Below are 20,334 nucleotides of genomic sequence, written 5' to 3' on the forward strand. Positions count from 1 at the left end.
CTCACCACTAGGCCCAGCTAATTTTTGTATTTTTAGTAAAGATGGAGTTTCACCATGTTAGCCAGGATGGTCTCGATCTCTTGATCTTGTGAAAAAGGTTATTTTTCTCTAATCCTGATTATGTAATTTACTAATTTGATAATCTAAAAGCAGCACAATATAAAACCACATAGACCCAAAGAATCATGTCATGTTCATAATTATATAGGTTGCCAAGTCATGTAGAACCAAGGATAGTAAAGAACAGGGCAAGATAGAAGGAGTCTGAAGTCTTGAAATACAAAGTAAAAGACATGGAACTAAGGAACAACCTGGCCTAAGAGGGAGGAGAAAAGGTGAATAAGAGGAACCAGATGCAATCAATGAAATACATTAGTAAAGTGATAGTTATGAAGCTGAAATGAATCAACAAATGTGAGACAATGAACAACAAAATCATTTTAACATTTGTCTTCAGTAAAAACATGCTACTTGGATTTAATTGTTTTTTGTAATTTCTTTAATTTTTTCTATTACTTTTCAGGTAACAGAGATCTGTGGAGGTGAAACATTGCTCTGAATTGGTATTGATTCTAGTTCAGCTCTTGTAGACCAATTACCAACTTGTAAGTAAACATGTTCATGATTCTTCATTCTGACAAGCCCATGCTTCTCAGTCTTCATGTGAAAACTACGCATTTCTAGTTTTTGAGCACCCCATGTTCAATCCATCAACAAATTGCTTCAGCTCTAACTTCAAAATATACTCAGAATGTCCCACCCTCACTATACAAAACTCTACCATACTAGTCTAAGCTCCCATCACCTCTCACCTGGATTTATGCAGAAACTCCAAGAAATCTCCCAGCTTCTGGCATTGCTATTCGCCCTTCCACTCTTAAGATTGCACACTGTGAGATTTTAAAATCACATCCTTATAATGTTCTTGAAATGTCTTATAATCTGGCCTCTACTACATCTTTGATCTACACTTTTTAAAAATAATGTCATTTGTTTTGTTTGTTTGTTTGCTTGTTTGTTTGTTTGTTTGTTGGAGATAGAGTCTTCCTCTGTCATCCAGGCTGGAGTGCAGTGGCACAATGTTGGCTCACTGCAACCTCTGCCTCCTGGATTTAAGTGATTCTCGTGCCTCAGCCTTCCAAGTAGCAGGGATTATAGGCATGTACCACCATGATCAACTAATTTTTTTTTTCATTTTCAGTAAAAATGGAGTTTCGCTATGTTGGCCAGGCTGGTCTTGAACTCCTGGCCTCAAGTGATCGCCCACCTCGGCCTCCCAAAGTACTGGAATTATAGGTGTGAGCCACTTCACCTAGCCTCTGACCTTAACTTTTAATACTCTTCTCATTTCTCATTATTCTCCATCTATATTGGCCCCTTGGTTTTTTCCCAAATGTTTTGCATATCCTCACCTTGGGGCATGTGACTTCATTACTCTGCCTAAAATACTTTTCCTCCATATATTTGCATGCCTCCCTTCAATTTTCTTTATGTCACAGAAGAAACATCACCTTTATAGGTAGGCTTTCTCTGACCAATCATTCATTCATAGCATATTTATGTGCTGATAAGTTCTTCCCCCTCACTCTTGGTATTCCTCTTTTCCATATACCTTCTCCACAGCACTTTTCACTTATCTGACCTGCTACATCTTGATATGTTTGTTCAGCAAGGGGCATTGTTTTGTTTACAGCTCTGTCTCCCTCCAGTGCCTGGAACTGGACCTGGCACACAGGTATTTCATAATTATTTGTTTACTGGAATAAAGAATGATTATGTGAATACATGGTTGAAAGGCTAAACAAATTGGCTGCTTCGTTGAATTTATTAGGCTACAGATCCAGAGACTGTATGAAGTCTCTACTGGAGCACATAAAAGGGATGTGACTCAGAGATAAGTGCTCCCTCAGTAAATGTTAATGGTCCAAGCCCAGGTTCATCGGAAAATGTGTTTCCATAATATTTCTTCTATACTGGCCTCAATTCGGAAGCAATGAATACTCTCAAAGTAATCACAAAAGTATTTTCATTGTTGTTTATAGGATTTAAAAAACTTTATGTTATATCTTAGTATAACAGCACCTACAGTCTGAAATAGCATAGTATTAATACTTTCTGTAAGACTTTAAGTTTTTTGAAGTTGTTTTTTGGTTTGAAACTTTAAGTTGATTGATAAACCCAACTTCTTTCTCGTTATCCTAGAATTTTAAGTGATGATCATTCATAAAATGAATAGGGAAAATCTTGGTACCATCAGTACAAATTTAAGTCTATATACTGCTAATAAATTTCTTGAGGAACAGGCCATACATGTTGATGAAATTCTTAAATCCCTGTAATATGGACACTTTTAAAGGAAACTGCATTTCCTTATAGCACTAATTTCAGCAAGCACAAAATTTATATTGACAGGATGTCATACAGCTTTGCTCCTTACATACACTGATATTTGGTGTGCATTTAAAGAAAAACCATACACGCATTGTAGTTTGCTGGTATCTTTATTTTCCAATCATTTTGCTTCACGTGTGAATGTTATAAGAGACTAGTTGAGAAAATCTTGGAGACTGAAAGCAAGTCGATGATTTTTCAAAAAATACTAATGCTGAGGGTAAGCCCATGACTAAATAAGTCATTAGCATCTGTGCTATCATAGCTTCTTTATAAGATTGTTAACAGAATCCTTGAAGAACAAGAAAAGTAGAAGAAGGAAGATAGACACTGTGCTAGTAAATTTATAATCATTATCTTATTTGATCCTCTTAGCATCGCTGTGGTGTGGATGCTGATATCCCCATTTTACAGATGAGATATCTGAAGAACAAGATTTTAAATTGTGCACTAGTTCTCACAGGCAGATAATAAGCAGGCAAATTAGAATGTATGTTTATCAGGCTCCAAAGTTTGAACTTTGTATTATATTGTATTACATTACAGCCCTATGCTGGGCTTGTATTTTTACCTAGATGATACAATACTTGTTCGGACAATACTGCATTATCCCTGCCAAATTCCAGAAGTAGAGTAAGAAATTCAGCACATCAGAAAGCATACAGGAGTAGAAGGAAGTACTGTTAAAAAATAAGAGACTAAGGCCAAATGTAAAGAACTTTACATGTCAAGTTAAGGACTTCAGACTTTACCCTAAAGGCCAAGGATTCACACATTTTAGTGTGCATGAAAATCCTCTGGAGGGCTTGAGCCCTATCTCCAGATTTCCTGATGAACTTGTGACTAGCAAGGAAAACTTCAAGGCTCTCTCAAAGTCTTTAGCTTGAGGGTAAGATAGATCATGAAGTTACTAATAAAGACTGGAGGAAGCTGTAAAACATGCTAAAGTTTTGTTTTTGCCCTTTTCAAAAAAAACTTATTAAACTTGGAATGTTTTAAAAACAACAGATGGTGATGACCAATGGGGAATCGTAAGCAGATCTGGGACTCAAGAGTGAGGTCGGGGCAAAGACACTGATGTTAAGAGTCAATAGCACAGAAATGGCTTTTCAAGCCACAGGTACGCATGAAACACCTCGGAGCTCCAGAATAAGAAAAGATAACTGAAGTTTGAACATGTGGGGAGAAATCATTATTTACAGGATGTGCAGAAAAAAAATACTCATTAAAGAAATAGAGAGAGGAACTCACAACTCTAAGACAAATAAAAGACCAAAGGTAGACTATGGCCTCTGAAACTAAGGAAAGGAAGAATTTTGAGAGATACTGTGGTCAACAGTATCAAACAGTTTTCTGAGAGTTAGTGAATAGATTCCATTTTTTATTAAATGGACAAAAGTACAAACTCTTTCATTAACTTGTATTCTAGTGGTTCCATTGATCTGGGAATATGAATTAAGGCTCTAAAATAAGAAGCAGTAGTGTGCTTACAGTCTAACATACAGTGATAGGAAAATATTGTTAGTCAAGTGCCATAGATGTGGAAACTGAAGTTTAGAGAGCTCTAGTGACTTGCCCTTAATCATCATACAGCTATAGCTGAATCAGCATGGAATGGAGTCTTCTGACTTACCAAGAAACTCTGGTTAAGTATTATGCATTAAAACAAACTCCAAAACACTAATAAAGGAATGCTAACCAAGGTCTCAATTTTTGTCTTACCATCTGTGAAACAGGCTTCTGGCTCATCGGAATTCATAGGTTCAGCTTCTGCTTCTTCTCCTTCTCCAGGCAAAGGGTTATCGACTGTGCTGCACTCTGAGGAGCTTGATTGGTTTAATCTCTAGAAAGGAATTCACCACCCCACCAGGTAGTTCATTTAGAGTTTATTCAAATCTGGTATTTAAGCCTTATTTAATAATCAGACTCATGCAAAGTATTATGAAAAAAAGATTAATAGTATGATGGCCATAAAAATGTATAAACACATATTGAGGTCAAGTAACCTTAAATGTATCTATACTTGATCTTTCTATCTATACCATCCTGCAAAATAATAAACTTTATTATGTTTATTATAGTAACAATTATGTGGCCAAAATTAGATAAGGTAATATATTGATGTTAACTATCACTTTTGGAAAGTATTGGCCACATCTTATTTTTTTTAATTTTTAATATAAATTTATGGACACTGACAATCATTATTTGAGGACAACCTATACCCTATTTGCAATATAATACAAGTGTGAAATTACCAATGCCTGATAATTGAAAGCTCAGATCAAATAGTTGGCAAAAAACTTAATAGTTAAAATTTTTTAAAAAGATGAGTTCAAGATAAAGTCCAAATGTATTTTTTATTATCTCTTGGATTTAAATACACATAGCAGGATGATATAGATAGAAGTTCTTTGATCAAGACCACAAAATCAAATACAGTTTTGAAATCAAAATGCCAATGACCATACCAACACCACCCATTTTGTATATAACATTTTAGTACATAGTAGAAAAGATTAAACAGTATTATTTATAATGTCAAGAAAGTGGCTACTAAAGTAAGCACCACATGCAAACTCTGAAACAAAGACTGAAGAAAATTAAACATGGCAGACTTACACATGGAGTAATGAATTCATTGTCATTATGATCATATAACTGATCATAACACAAATAGGTTTTTCCCACCCAGAGCTTTATGAGTAACCATGATGTTTACACATACACACACACGAATAAATCTTTACAAAAAATACATATAGCAATTGTAGCAAAACTCTGTCAAATTTCCCAAATATTGTTTTATAAAGGAGTAAAGCAGCGTAACAATGGAAGAATTAATTTTTCATTCTCATTTGCTAAATGACATGTGAATATTGAAAGCTACTAGTTACTACAACACGATTCTCTTATTAAGTTACAACTTTATCTTTTTTAGAGTAGTTCAAGCAAGTGCAAGTGCTAAAAATAATAAAGTACTTATTTCAGATAAATTGATTCTTGATTTATGAATTTGTATTAATATCATAGGCCCAATCCAAAGGTTTGATGTTTAGAGATTGACTTGGAAGCTAGAAGTATTCTTGATGGGTACCACATTAAATTCTCAATGCTATTATTATCACCTAGTATACAACATCATAAAAATGGCATTGATAAAGTATTGTACATAAGGAATGATGTAAGCAGACCAAGTCTTTCTTATAACTGGAATAAAGAATTATGAACAACCTGTTAAGCGAACTCGTCTAGTCTACGTTGGCCTAGAGGCATTATTCCCACCAGGTCCAGGGGTTCAATAACAGTATCAGTTATGAAAGTGTCAGTATGCAATTTCACTCAAAAACAGGTTCTTTAAACAGATCGAATTCATCTAAATTAGTTTAATGAAAAATAAGAAAATAGAAATTAATTATAACTGAATATTCTATAAAACTATAGAATAGGTTTTAAAATAGAAACTATAGAATGAGTTTTAAAGTATATATGACAAGTTTTAAAATATAGATTAATCCAGGAAATGATGTTGGATAAACTTATAATTACTAATATGTATTTTGTGCCAATTGCCACAAAATCCAAAGTACCATATTTAGAAGACTACAGTTTGAATGGCTTCAATTCTTGACCTCTTGGCTGCACGTGAACTACCACCAGGGAACTGAAAGACAGGTCCCTATTATTCTGTGAAGTTAAGACCAAGTCCTTCAATTCTGAAAAAAGAATTATTGGCCTGGGTTTTGAGGTAAGGCAGTGGGAAGAATTGCTGATAGAAAGAATACAAAGCACCCCCCTGCTATTAGACACAATATTAACAATAGGAAATAGTTATAATGGTTTTCTCTGAGCTGGCAACAACTTTTAAATAAAATGATTCTTATTTGCAGAATTCTGACTTAGGCTAAATTCATGAAAGCATCTTCAACATCAGTAATTGGTTCTCTCACTGTTTAAGAGAGCATCAACAAAGATTTATGCCAAATTAGATTATGAGCAAGTAAAAATTCCGGTGATTTCATGTAGTGTATCTTGCCATTGAAACTTTTATTTTCACATGAAGGTTTTATGTTTTTTATGGTCAATTGAATTCAGCTTGGCACAGAATTTTATGTCATAAATTAAAGTTATTCAATATTATTGTTTAATGGGTCAGAAATTATCAAAATATTTAATATTAACTATTATTAATTAATTTGTATTTACAGCCAAATTATTATGGCTAATAGATTCTTAGACATTCAGGGTTTTCTTGGGAATGCATTAAGTATTCAAACAGTAACTATTTCAATACTGTATATAAAATTAAATATTTATATGCATGCTTTAGCAATATAGACAGTTCTAATCAATTCGACCTTTGACATCTACACTTGCTACAGCATAAGCTTCTTTAGCAGAGTTCTAAGAGAATACCTTTATATAGAAAGGCTGATATATATAATAAAGTTTTTTTTTCCTGCGGTGAAATATATAGAATTCTCACAGTAGGCATCACCATATTTAAGTACTATATAAGGAAGATCATATCAATTATTTGAATTTTTTATAAGATTATTTTCTATATTACTTTCATTTCTTTAAACTCAATCATCTGTTTAGTTTTCCAAGTAATTTTGGAAATGAAAGAAATAAATGCTTTAGTATGAAAAAATTTTCTTTTGCTATTATAAATAGGACCTTCTGTAATTTTCACATGGATTTGATTTCTAATAAAAGGGAAATATCAATTTTTTATCATTGGCAGTCTACTTATAAATAAAATAAATATAAATGTAAGCATAGGATCAAGAAGGTGGACTCATTAGCATTAGGAATCAGAAGTGTACCATAATTAGCATTCCTGCCTTTTTATTGAATAATATGATATTGACTGTAAGTGCCTTCTAAAAGTGTCTTTTTAAAAATATGAAAGTGATATAGTTGACTCAAACATTTTAAATGTAAAATATTTACAGTGCAAAATTAAAGTTCTCTCCACTATCTCCTTGATTCAACCCCCTTGAAGTAATCAGGAGAGAGAGAAAGAGAGAGAGAGAAAGAGAGAGAGAGAGAGAGAGAGAGAGAGAAATTGGCATATCTTTCCATATTTTTCAGTGTGCATCCATACAACACTATAGCTGTGAAACAATCCTTATCTTGATTGTAAACTTATGTAGCTATTTAAGATACTCCTTTCAATTACTGAAAATATGTTCAAATTAAAAGCTTTATTATTCTTCATGGTTTTCCCTTTGATTGCCTTGAAGCTGTGTTTTCTACTATACTGCTTGAGTAGAAATTATGTTAAATATATGTATCATATTAGAACATGTCCTAAGTTGTTCACTTATAAATTTGTCACTGGCATTTCCTAAGATAAACATTAACAATGTAAGCCTATTTCATGCTATCATGGATGGTGGTTAATGCTATTTAGTTACTTATTGTTCCAAGAGGTGTGAAGTAGGAATGTCTAATGACTTGATCATCTAACGCTCAAAAGAAGAAACTATCAAACATATACTGCACAAAACACAGAACTCAACAAAAACCTTACTCAAAGAGAATGATGGATGCTGAAAAGAACCCAAAAGTGTTAGATTTAAAGTACATACTATAAACTGTTTGCTTCACACAACAAAAAAAGATATTCTTTAAGGAGCAGAGCCTAGAATGGTTATTTCATCTGAATCTTAAAATACTCACAAAAGACAGTAAGAAAGTTGAGAGAAGCAAATCAAAAGGAGGAGAAGGGTATAAAAGAGAAGAAAAATTATGGCAGACATTCATGGTAAACTAAGCGCCATTATCTGTTAATAAGAAAGAAAGACATTTTAAAATTAGTTTCAAGTTACTGTTACACATCTTTTAATTTAACTGCATAGTTTTACCGTCAATATCTATAATTGTGTTCTTGAATCATTAAAGAGTAAAATAGTAAAGTTCAATTAAAGGATCAAAGGACACTTTGAGAAGAATTCCACACATAGTTACTATGTGGCATAAGAGTCCGATATTTTCCAATTTCTCATTATGTTACAGGATAACTAGCTGTTTAAATACTCTCTTCTGGTGTAGAACCAAAATAACCTTTCTTCTCTCTTGCAATTGTTCAGGGCCTTTATTTTTTTCCTTCTGGAGAAGTGTGAACATTATCCTCTTACAGAGTTTTTAAAATTGGAGGTCATTAATATTATTGATATTGCTATTTGTGCTTTTCATCTTGAGTGTAATGACATTTCTTAACATGATTTAGATTTCTGGGCCCCTCAAGGTCTCTGCAATATTGTTTTTGAAATGAAACTTCTCAAGATTCTTTTTAAAAGGTAATGCCTCAAGTTAAAAAATCACTGAAGCTCAGGAATTTCAGGAAAAAATGGAAATAATTTAAAAATACTCCAGATACTATTGATCAGTGGAAAACTCAACCGTATTTTCTTCTGTTATCTAAGTTTTAATGTTACTTCCACTAATTTAGCAGAAAATTGTCAGTTTATTAACTAGTTGCAATAAATTCTGGGCTCACATTCTAATTATGGACAAATAAAACTTTAGCTCTTTTTTTAAAAAAAGGCAATAAAATCGATTTTTTTTTTTCCTTTCCTATTTTTCTTTGTCTATTGCTAGCAGAGAAATATTGTGTAGGCTCTGGGAGGAACAGCTACTCATTCAGCATGAAACACACAGTTCCATCACAAGGTCGACATGCTATATAGTATTCTGTTGGTGAAATAATGAGGTCAAATCTCAGCCACCACCAGAGAAATTCAAAATAAAACCAATGATTTCATGGAGAGCTCTTCTTTTTCTCATAATGTTCTACCTAGGGCACTTTCTATCCAATAACATGAAAACTTACATGACTAAATGATAAGATATGAATATTTTAAAAATCATACAAAAGCAACAACACTTGGCCATATAAGAAGGCTGGACTGGCTACAGATTTCTCAGCCAGGTCCTATAGTATCATCCTGAAGTATTTTTCTAATGAAAAGAACAGAAGCATTTACTAGTAAGAGCTAGGAGTGTAAAGTGGCCATTGATATTCAAGGGTTGTCTCTGTGCTCTGTCACAGCACTTGTCAGGCCTCTGAGCCCAAGCCAAGCCATCGCACCGCTGTGACTTGCACGTATAGGCCCAGATGGCCTGAAGTAACTGAAGAATCACAAAAGAAGTGAAAATGTCCTGCCCCGCCTTAACTGATGACATTCCACCACAAAAGAAGTGCAAATGGCCGGTCCTTGTCTTAAGTGATGACATTATCTTGTGAAATTCCTTTTCCTGGCTCATCCTGGCTCAAAACACTCCGCCACTGAGCACCTTGTGACCCCTACTCCTGCCCGCCAGAGAACAACCCCCCTTTGACTGTAATTTTCCGTTACCTACCCAAATCCTGTAAAACGGCCCCACCCTTATCTCCCTTCACTGACTCTTTTCAGACTCAGCCTGCCTGCACCCAGGTGAAATAAACAGCCATGTTGCTCACACAAAGCCTGTTTGGTGGTCTCTTCACATGGAAGGGCATGACAGAACTGCTATACTGTTTGCAGACAAAGCAGCTGGAACATAGTGGGTCAAGTCAGAGTATCTTAAAATCTTTAGAAGCAAACATTTAGACAATTTTACTATTCATGCCAGCTTTAAAAAATGCAACATGTAGGTAAAGAAGGATTGGAACCTTAGCAAACACAAAGGCAAACTGTAGATACTCAGACTCAAGCTTTGTAAATATTACCTATAATTTTAAAACAAGCAAGAATGACAAACACAAACTAAGCTACCTAGATATCTGAATCATTTCTGTTAACTACTACTACTACCCACAATGAAGGAGGGCAAGGAAAAGTGAATTTTGATGAGCTGAATAATTACTAGTTTTTTAAACACGTGGATTTCTAATATTGAAAATATAATGTAAATAGAAATTTTACACGAATAAAGTAACTCTATCCCTTATGTAAGCAACTTTTGCTAAAGTGCCATATTTCAAGTCATTCTTAACTGAATATTCAGTTTTTTCTTGATTAAGAGGATGATCATTTATCAACATGTGCCTCATCTTTTCTAATAGCTTGGTAAAAAAGTAATAATAATTTATGAATTCAAAACATATGTATGCATATGTTTATATGTCTATGCATGTATATATATATTTCCAGAAATAGTTTTCTCAAAAATTGTATGTTTTGTCTATACCTATATAGATAATATTGGATGTATATGCATCCTTATTTAGGCTCTAGTTGAAGAAAATCCACCATATTCTGGAATAAAATAGTTTTCTATGAGAATATTGCCTCTAAATCCCCACCAAATTTGAAGTAGAACAATATATCTTTCACTTAGGCCACCTTTAAGATTATCTTTGAATAAACTGGAACACAAAAATAACTAATTTTTCATTTGAAACTGCAATGACATACCCTAGGGTGTGTCAATTTCAGGATAAAGTTTTGCTTTCATCATTGCACAATAGATAACAATAATACAAACATCTCAACAATGACAGAGAAATTCAAAATATGAACTAGATTATAAAAAATAGTCAAAATTCTTATTGACAGAGATTCCTTCCTCCATGCTAGTACTATTAAAATTCATTCAACAAGTTATGCTAAAATTAAAATATACCTTAGTATATATTTTTAATGCATTTTAGAAATATTCAATAAGGCAATACATACTAATCTGTATCTAATTTCAGTAAAAGTCTTCTATGTGTTATTGATAGGTTTAGTGTTCACTTCATAATGTGCTCTATCTAAACCTCTTAGTTTCTAGAGGCCACTCTGATTAGGTATATAATCAGAAACTTACTCTCATCAATGAGTAATATTACTTCTGGAATAAAATTAAACATTTTGAACACTTATCACTTATTCATTCATAGGCAAGGCCTATCAACTTTTAACTGATGCATTTTATATAGGGGGAAATAAAATCAAATTAATTACTGAGTTGATTTAAAAAAATACAGTCCCATAACTAACAGTGCTTAAAACCATTTCAAAATGTATTCAAAGTTTATACTAGAAGCAGGGTACTTTGGCTCTGACCCCAGCTTTCTAGATGTGTACTAAGAAAGCATGAGTCTCAATTTACTTATCCATAAATATACAGCTAGAACTACAATGATCCTTTCCTGCTCTGAGATTTTATATTTATGCCAGAGATTTTTAGAGTTTTGATCTACTTAATTTAAATATGATAATTTAATGTGATATACATCTCTATATTTTTATGCAGATTTGATCAGGAAGGGAAGTTGATAGAGGTTTTCAAATTAAATGTTGCTTAAATGGCTACCGTTACATTCTGCATTTTACTTTTATAATCAATTCAATAAAAATCTACAGATCATACACTTGAAATCACTTAAGCACATGACGGTTACATCAAAGAAGTCATCAAGAGAATCACAAAAAAAATAATAGAATTGTCCTGGTGACGTGCTGTGATGTCGCTTTATCTATTGAGAAACTGTGTATGTTTCTACTTTCTTGCAATGGGTCAGGCAGAAAGATTTTGTAGCTGAACAGCATGCAAGACATTGAAAAAATATCGTATGTATGATTTTTTTAGGTAACCTGTGTAAAAGTGGTGGCATATGTCTCTGCCTGGTTAAAAGCACAGAGCTGCATCCTTGATTGATCCAGTTTGATTTTACCCCTGTGAGAAGTAAGAAGGTTAGGTACTGAATTTTAGAAATGCAGCATGATGAAAGAGTTTAGTCAACTGTGTTTTAAAATGTTTAAAGTCATATACCTATAAGTAGAAATTAGTTACATATTTGAAAGTACATGCTATATACTCAACGTTAAGCAATACATTGGAATCACAATACTAAGATTAAATTTCATTCAACAGAGACTTTAAAACAATCAATTAAACAGTTACATAATTCTATTATTTAGGAATTGAATTCACTATAATGTGCTAATGCAATGTTTTGCATTCTATTTTTCCTTAAATGCAAGCAACATTTAAATATAAGTGATTCTCAGTATAGGGGGTGAAGTGGGAGTAAGAGTATGCAGCTTTAAAAAGCATATTCTAAAATTAGCATGTCTTGATTGACTTATTTTTAATTAATTAATTTTGACATTTTAAACAGCATTGCAAAAAAGTGAAGTTTCCAAATTTATCAAAATATAAGGAACAAGACACATTGATTTGAATATGTCAGACAAATATTTCATTGTTTCTAGGCACGTAAACAAATGAAGATGGAAAGATTTTTCAAATTCTTTGGAAACAACCTGAAAAAAAGAAATGGTCTAAGTGCAATTCTACAGAAGAGTGCTTTTTAAAAAATCCATGCATAAAAAATACAATCAAATGCCAGTTTTACCCAACAGCATAACTGTAACTAATCCCTAAATCTTTCAAAGTCAAATGCATTTTAAAAAGATTATTACATTTTCTAAAGTGTAGTAATAAGCAGAACATAAATCTAAATTAAGGAAAAAACTTTGATTAAAAAATCTAACGAGAGAAAGTCTTGATAACAATGTAATTAAAACCACCACATAGTAAAAGGACATTAAATATTTAACTTTGAGAACTGCAAATATTGAAACAGCTTTTTATCAAGTCAATAAAATGACTACATTTCATAATAATAAGCAGATTTAAGTCTCTCCAAAGATAATGACTTTGTAAACTGAACACTGAATAGATGAATGGGTGGATAGACGAATGAATGAGTGAATCAGGTGAACAACATGAATGCTTGTTCCTCTGCCTGAGATTTCCTTCTGTACCACATCTGCCCAGTGAAATTCTCTCCATACTGTAAGGTCTGGCTTAAGTGCCACCTCCTTTCATGTGAAGTCAGCCTGATATAGCCCCTTACTCAAAGCATCCTCAATGGACTAGCTTAGTGTCCTGTTATGGATTGTGCTTTGCTTTGTTCTGTGTTATAATTTTTTGTATATTTATCTAAGGTGCAAGCTATTAGACTGTAAACTTTTGTTGTCAATGATCAATCACCCTTTACCTTTGAAGTACATGAAGTTTTTAGTGTGGTTTTTGGGGGACTCAATATTTATAGGGGGCCAAAAATATTTCATGAGTGTAATTTAGGAGAGAAAAACTCTATGCCTATTACAATTCTGGGCAGATAGTCATAGAAAATTTTAATGTGTTCTCTACTATGCACAAATACAAAAAATAAAATATCTGTGTTCAGCAACATATTTATGTAATTAAGAAATAAGATTATACAGGTAAAGTTTATATTTTACTTATGTCTTTATACTATGTTGAGCCACGTGAAATTTCTACTTTTTGCATATTAAAAATTGTTGGATATTTAGTTTTTTATTATTTAACTTAATATATTCTTATTTTCATATATACTAATTCAGTAAATAAAAATTAACTTTTGTTTCTTGGTAATTTTATACAATATGTTTCGAAGTATAACATTACAGTTGATTCATATTATTCCAAACTATGCCTAGTAACTAAATCTCTTAAAATAGAAAATTACCATCCTTCAATTCTTTTGACATTTTCATAAAGGAATAATAATAATTAGTAGCAGTAATAATATTGGAGAAGCATGTCTGACCTTGTTAATGTCTTCCAATGTATCTTACTAAGATAATCCAGATTTTATTCAGGGCAGCAATATGCCTGGATAAATGTCCTGCCTCAGCCAGGCTTCCTTGTTGTTAGGGGTGGTCATGTCACACTGTTCTTGCCAATAAGACATAAGCCAAAGTTGGATAAGGATCTCTGGGAAAGTTTTGCTTTTCCTCAGGCAAGTGGGATACTCACTACTTCTGCTTCTGTCTATTTCTTTCTCTTTCCTACCTGAGTATTGGATATAAAGCTGTAGGTGGAACAGTCACCTCTAATTATAGGCATTAAGATAGAAGAAAAAACACATATGAAGACTGGCAGAAGGGAGAAGAGATGGAGCCTAGGACATGAAGGCCACGTGGACTGCTGATCTGTGGATGTTTTAAAATATGAAAATAGAATGCTCTATCCACTTATGCTGATGTAGTTAAGTCTCTGTTGCATGCAGTTAAACAGAGTCCTGACTCCGAAATAGCCAAAAATACCATAATACAAAAAAAATAGGGATTACCCATGTACCCTTAAGTAAAATAGATTTATTCAAATAATTAAGATCTTAACATGTGTACCTTGGTGTGGCAGTAAGTGTATTCCCTAGACCTTAATATAGCTTTAATGTGGAAGATAATATAATAATAAATCAATTCTACTTAATACATTGTCCTGAGAGAACACAAAGTTTCAAAGAGAGCAAAGCGATGTGTAGAAAAAATTATGCCAAATTGATTTAATACTTTTCTGTAATAACATAATATGTCATGACACAGGAGATGCTTTAAAGGCAGTGATCTGGACTTTAGTGACATTTCTGAGTCACTTGCCAATTTCATCAACAAGCCAGGGATAGCTGGATAAGTCTTATAGCACTAAGAACCTAATAGTTACCTCAGCAAGGCTTTCACCAGAAAAGAATGAATATATCAGGCAGAAGCCACAAGAACTTGAATTTGGTCAAGACAAGTTTGTCATATTTATCAATAATTTGCATGAAAAAATAGAGACACATTAATATATATGCAAATAAATATACAGATACACATGAAATACTATAATATATAAAATATGCATTTATTTGTTTGTTTGTTTATTTATTTATTTATTTATTTATTTATTTATTTATTTATTTATTTATTTTGAGACGGAGTCTCGCTCTGTCACCCAGGCTGGAGTGCAGTGGCCGGATCTCAGCTCACTGCAAGCTCCGCCTCCCAGGTTTAAGCCATTCTCCTGCCTCAGCCTCCCGAGTAGCTGGGACTACAGGCGCCCGCCACCTCGCTCAGCTATAAAATATGCATTTAATATTGAATAAATGGAAAGGAAAGGGTTATGTAGTCTTGAGAAAGAAATATATTCTAGAAGTAAAATCAGTTTTACTTTTTAATAAAGAAGGGAGTAAGATAGTTTTGAAGAAACAAATTTAAACACTTAAAATATAAAAATCACACATTATTACCAAGGTAAACTATAACCTAATCAGTCAGCATTAAGGTGGATTAGAAGCACAATATCAGAATCCCAATGAATCATCAAATGTACAATACCATTACAACAGAAAATTTCGTCCTGAATTACACCATTGCAGAGGTATAGCAGAAAACAATTGTATTCCTACTCATTCTCCTGCCTTTCTATGGCATGTAATATAATGATTAAAGCTTGGGGCTTAAATTTAAAAACACCCCCAGACACATCTGTGACTAAATGAATCTTTTCTTAAACTTTTAGAATCTCAGTCATCTGCAAATATAGATGAATTATATTTACTTCTTAAGGAGGTCACAAAAAGGAAAATTATATAATGTGTGTAAAGGGGCTACTGTATACATTTTATCTGTGTGGTGTGTGTGTGTGTGTGTGTGTGTGTGCTTTCCTCTTTTGCACCCACCTCTCAAATGTGTTTGATCCACTGTTCTCAGCTTCTGTCTATGGCTCTGTCATGCGGTAGATGCTGTAAGGCACTGTGCACATCCTGCTTTCCAGTGAGCTGCTCATTCACCCAGCTGCCAAAAGTGTTGGCTGCTGAAGGCTCACATCCGAATCCCTCTTTGGGCATTATCAGGGTAGAAGGGAGGTGCTTCCCCCAAGGTTATGCCCCTCTCCCCTGGAAGGGTAAAGGGAAAGCCTGCATCCAAGGCATGGTGTGGAGAAGAAAGGCCTGACCCTCTTGCTTTGTTTTGGGACTACTCCAAAGGGTCGTCCCGGCATCAGGGATGCCAATAGAATCAGCCGAAATCTCTGTTGCAATTGTAACAGTTCAACTTCCCTCTCTGCCCAATAATTTTGCATCCCTCACTTTTTACAGACGTTAGGTATCGTTCCTGAAAACAGTTCTCAGTAAATCTTAGACAAACAGATTTCTCTCTCAGGATTGGTTTCCCAGGGAACTGACTCCCCACAAAATCCTGTGATAAATAAAAGTTAACATACAAAATTCCAACCTATCTACAACTTTTGACTTTTCTTCTTTCCTTAAGATTTATGTTTCCATATACCTCCTGTTCAGGTTCATTGCCTGTACTGCAAGTAGCTCAAATTTATGATGCCACCAAATTAAACTCTGTATTTCCCCTACCTCCTCAATTTTCTCCTCCATCAGTGTATCCCTAATTGCATCAATAACCATCCAGTCCCTGTAATCCCAGCACTTTGGGAGGCCGAGGCGGGCAGATCACGAGGTCAGGAGATTGAGACCATCCTGGCTAACACAGTGAAACCCCGTCTCTACTAAAAATACAAAAAATTAGCTGGGCGTGGTAGTGGGCGCCTCTAGTCCCAGCTACTTGGGAGGCTGAGGCAGGAGAACGGCCTGAACCCAGGAGGCGGAGCTTGCAGTGAGCCGAGATCACGCCATTGCACTCCAGCCTGGGCGACTGAGCGAGACTCGGTCAAAAAAAAAAAAAAAACCATCCAGTCTTCTAAGTCAAAATTCTTTGTTATGGGTTGAATTGTAATCCTCCAAAAGTTATGTTGAAGTCCTAACCTTGGCATGTTTGAATGTGATCTTACTTGGAAATACGGTCTTTGCAGACACAATTAAGATGAGGGCGTTAGTGTGGGTTCAAATCCAATGTAACTGGGGTCCTTATAAGAAGAAAAGACACAGACACACAGGGAGAAAACTATGTGGGTACCGGGCCAGAGATTGGGATGATGCAGCTGCAAGCTGCAAGGATTGCCAACAACCTCCAAAGTTAGAAAGCAGCAAGGGAGGATAGTCATTAGAGCCTTTAGAGAAATCATGGCCTTGCTCAGACCTTGATTTCAGACTTCTAGCCTCCAGAACTGTCAAAAGAATAAATTTCTGTTGTTGTAAGCCACCGAGTTTGTGCTAATTTGTTACATCACTAAGAAACTAATACATCCTTAGATCAGCTCACAGTCATATATCTAGACCCTGAGCCCTTATATTTTAACTTTCAAGTTAATCCAGATATTAAATTATTGCAGTTGTGTGAGAACATGATCTTTTTTTCCCTCAGCAGTTCTTAGCACAGTGCTTACAGCATAGTAAGGTGCAATAGATATTTATTGATGAATGGATGCATTTCATGCTTCCTTTAAGGTTTATAATGAGAAGCACTTCACTGCCAATGGTAAAAACAAAAACAAAAACCTGTGTAGTGTGTTGTTAATGTTTGGAGCGTGTTTGGAGGGCTTCATTGCACTTCAAGAGAAGACTGACTCTGAGAAGAGCCATCAGTTCAGTGCCTGCGTTCTTAGAAACAGTGCAAAGAGTATTATTCTCATGCGTACCTTTGAGATAACAGCATGTCTTTCTTGATTCTGACACTGTATCTTCAGAGAAGTGCTATTGTTCTATTTCCATTTGTTTACTCAGAACTATTTAAGATATTTGACTAAACCGTTTGTTTGAACTCATCTCTTTGGTTATTTTCTGATAAGATGTTTTACTGTAAAATATGTTGATTTGATTCTGGAGTGTATTTTTAACTATCTATCAGGGTGAGGAAATCTGCCAACCTGAAAACTTATACTAGGATAGCATTGAAAATTCTGCATAAACTATATTGAGAAACCAGGATGCTAAGTCATAAAAGAGAGGGTTTTTGGGTAGGGCGAGGAGAGGGAGAGATATCAAAGGTTAGTGATGTTATTTCCCCTTACTCAAAATGCAGGTTCTTAAACAACCAAAAGGGGAAATATATCCATAGCCCCTGAACAAAGAAAGTAATATCTCAGAAACCTGAATCCAAGTAAGCTAGGGATTAGGCTACCATCATTTATTTTAAAAATTATTTTTGACACATAATAATTGTACATATTTATGGGGTATATGTGATAATTTGATACATGTATACATTATGTAACTATCAAGTAGGGTAACCAGCAGATCCATAGCTTTGAACATCTATCGTTTCTTTGTGAGGAGATCATTTACAAACTTCTAGCTATTTTGAAATATACAATACATTATGGTTAACTCTAGTCATCCAACTATTCCATAGAACACCAGAACTTATTCTATCTCACTGCAGCTTTGTACCTATTGACCAATCTTTCTCCATACCTCGCTCCTCCAAGCCTCCCATCCTCAGATAACCACTATTCTATACTATCTACTTCTATGACAACTCTTTAGATTCCACATATGTGTGAGATATTTGACTTTCTGTGCCTGGCTGATTTCACTTAACATAATATCCTCCAGGTTCATTCATGTTGTCACAAATAACAGGATTTCATCATTTCTTATGGCTGAATGGTGTTCAATTTTTCTTATATACTACATTTTCTTTATGCATTTATCTCTTTATGATCATTTAGGTTAATATGATAACTTGGCTATTGTGAACAGTACAGCAATAAACATATAGGAGTGCAGTATTCTATGTTTACTCTATCTCTTCAACATACTGATTTCATTTCATCTGGATATTTACCTAGTATTGGGACTGCTGGATCATATGCAAATTCTATTTTTAATTTTTTTAAGAACCCCCATATTACTTTCCATAATGGTGGTACTAATTTACATTCTCACAATCAGTGTGTAAGGATTCCCTTTTCTCCATATCCTTTTAATACTTTCATCTTTTGATTTTTTGATGGTAGCCATTCTAACTGGAGTGAGGAGATACCTCAATATAGGTTTGATTTGCATTTCCCTGATGATTAGTGATGTTGAGCATATTTTCATATATCTGTTGGCATTTCTATGTCTTCTTTTGAGAAATATCTATTCAGGTCTTTTGTCCATTTTTGAATTATTTGTTTTTTGTTGTTGTTGTTGAGTTGTTTGAGTTCCTTATATGTTTTAGATATTAACCCATTATCAGATGCATAGTTTACAAATATATTTTCCCATTCTGTAGGTTGTCTCTTCACTCTATTGATTATTTGCCTTGCTCTGCAGAAACTTTTTAATATAATCCAATTTGTCTATATTTACTTTTATTGCCTGTGCTTTTGAGGTTTTATCCAAAAAAAAAAAAATCCTTACCTAGACCAACATCATGAAACTTTCCCTGTTTTTTTTTTTTTTTTTTTTTTCTTAATAGTCATGTAATTTTGGGTCTTACGTTTTAGTTAGTCTATTTTGAGTTGACTTGTATAAAAATTTAGAGATAAAGGTCTAATTTCATTCTTTTGCATGTGGCTATTCAGTTTTCCCAGAACCATTTACTAAAGAGACTGTCCTTTCCCTATTATATGTACTTGGAAACTTTGTCAAAACTCAGTTAATTGTATATGTGTAGATTTATTTCTGGGCTCCCTATTCTTATGTATTGCTCTCTGTGTCTGTTTTATGTCAGTATCATTCTGTTTGGTTACTATAGCTTTATAGTGTGTTTTGAAGTCAGTTAGGGTGATGCCACCAGCTTTGTTCTTTTTGTTCCAGGTTACTTGGGCTATTTAGGGTCTTTTGTGGTTTCATACAAATGTTAGGACTGTTTTTGTTTTATTTCTGTAAAGAATGTCATTGGCATTTTGATAGGGATTGCATTAAATCTATAGATTGCATTGGGTAATATGGACATTTTAACAATATTAATTATTCTAATCCATGAACATGGAATATCTTTTCCTTTTTGTGTCCTCTTCAATTTCTCTCACCAATATTTTATAGTTTTCATTGTAAATATATTTCATCTCATTTAAATTTATTTCTAGGTATTTTATTTTTTGTAGCTATTGTAAATGGGATTGCTTTCTTGATTTATTTTCAGATTATTTGTTGTTAACATATAGAAATAATATTGATTTTTGCATGTTGATTTTGTGTCCTCAAACATTACTGAATTCATTTATGAAATATATTTTTTTTCACAAGGTCATTAGAATTCTCTATATCTAAGATCAGATTATATAAAAACAGAGAGAATTTGACTTCCTTCTTTCCAATTTAAA

The 20,334-nt window shown here is 33.8% G+C and overlaps 1 protein-coding gene across 2 annotated transcripts in view; it reads right to left on the reverse strand.

Moving 5' to 3' along the window:
- Window positions 1–20,334, reverse strand: part of SCN9A (sodium voltage-gated channel alpha subunit 9) — a 184,549-nt gene that overhangs the window by 51,185 nt on the left and 113,030 nt on the right. For both annotated transcript variants that reach the window (XM_023188138.2, XM_023188137.2), the window contains exon 18: window positions 4,114–4,234. In XM_023188138.2, coding sequence (XP_023043906.1) covers window positions 4,114–4,234 — 121 coding nt within the window. The remainder of the gene's footprint in view (window positions 1–4,113; window positions 4,235–20,334) is intronic.

This window comes from Piliocolobus tephrosceles, chromosome 11 (genome assembly GCF_002776525.5).
Source record: "Piliocolobus tephrosceles isolate RC106 chromosome 11, ASM277652v3, whole genome shotgun sequence".
NCBI classification, from domain to species: Eukaryota; Metazoa; Chordata; class Mammalia; order Primates; family Cercopithecidae; genus Piliocolobus; species Piliocolobus tephrosceles.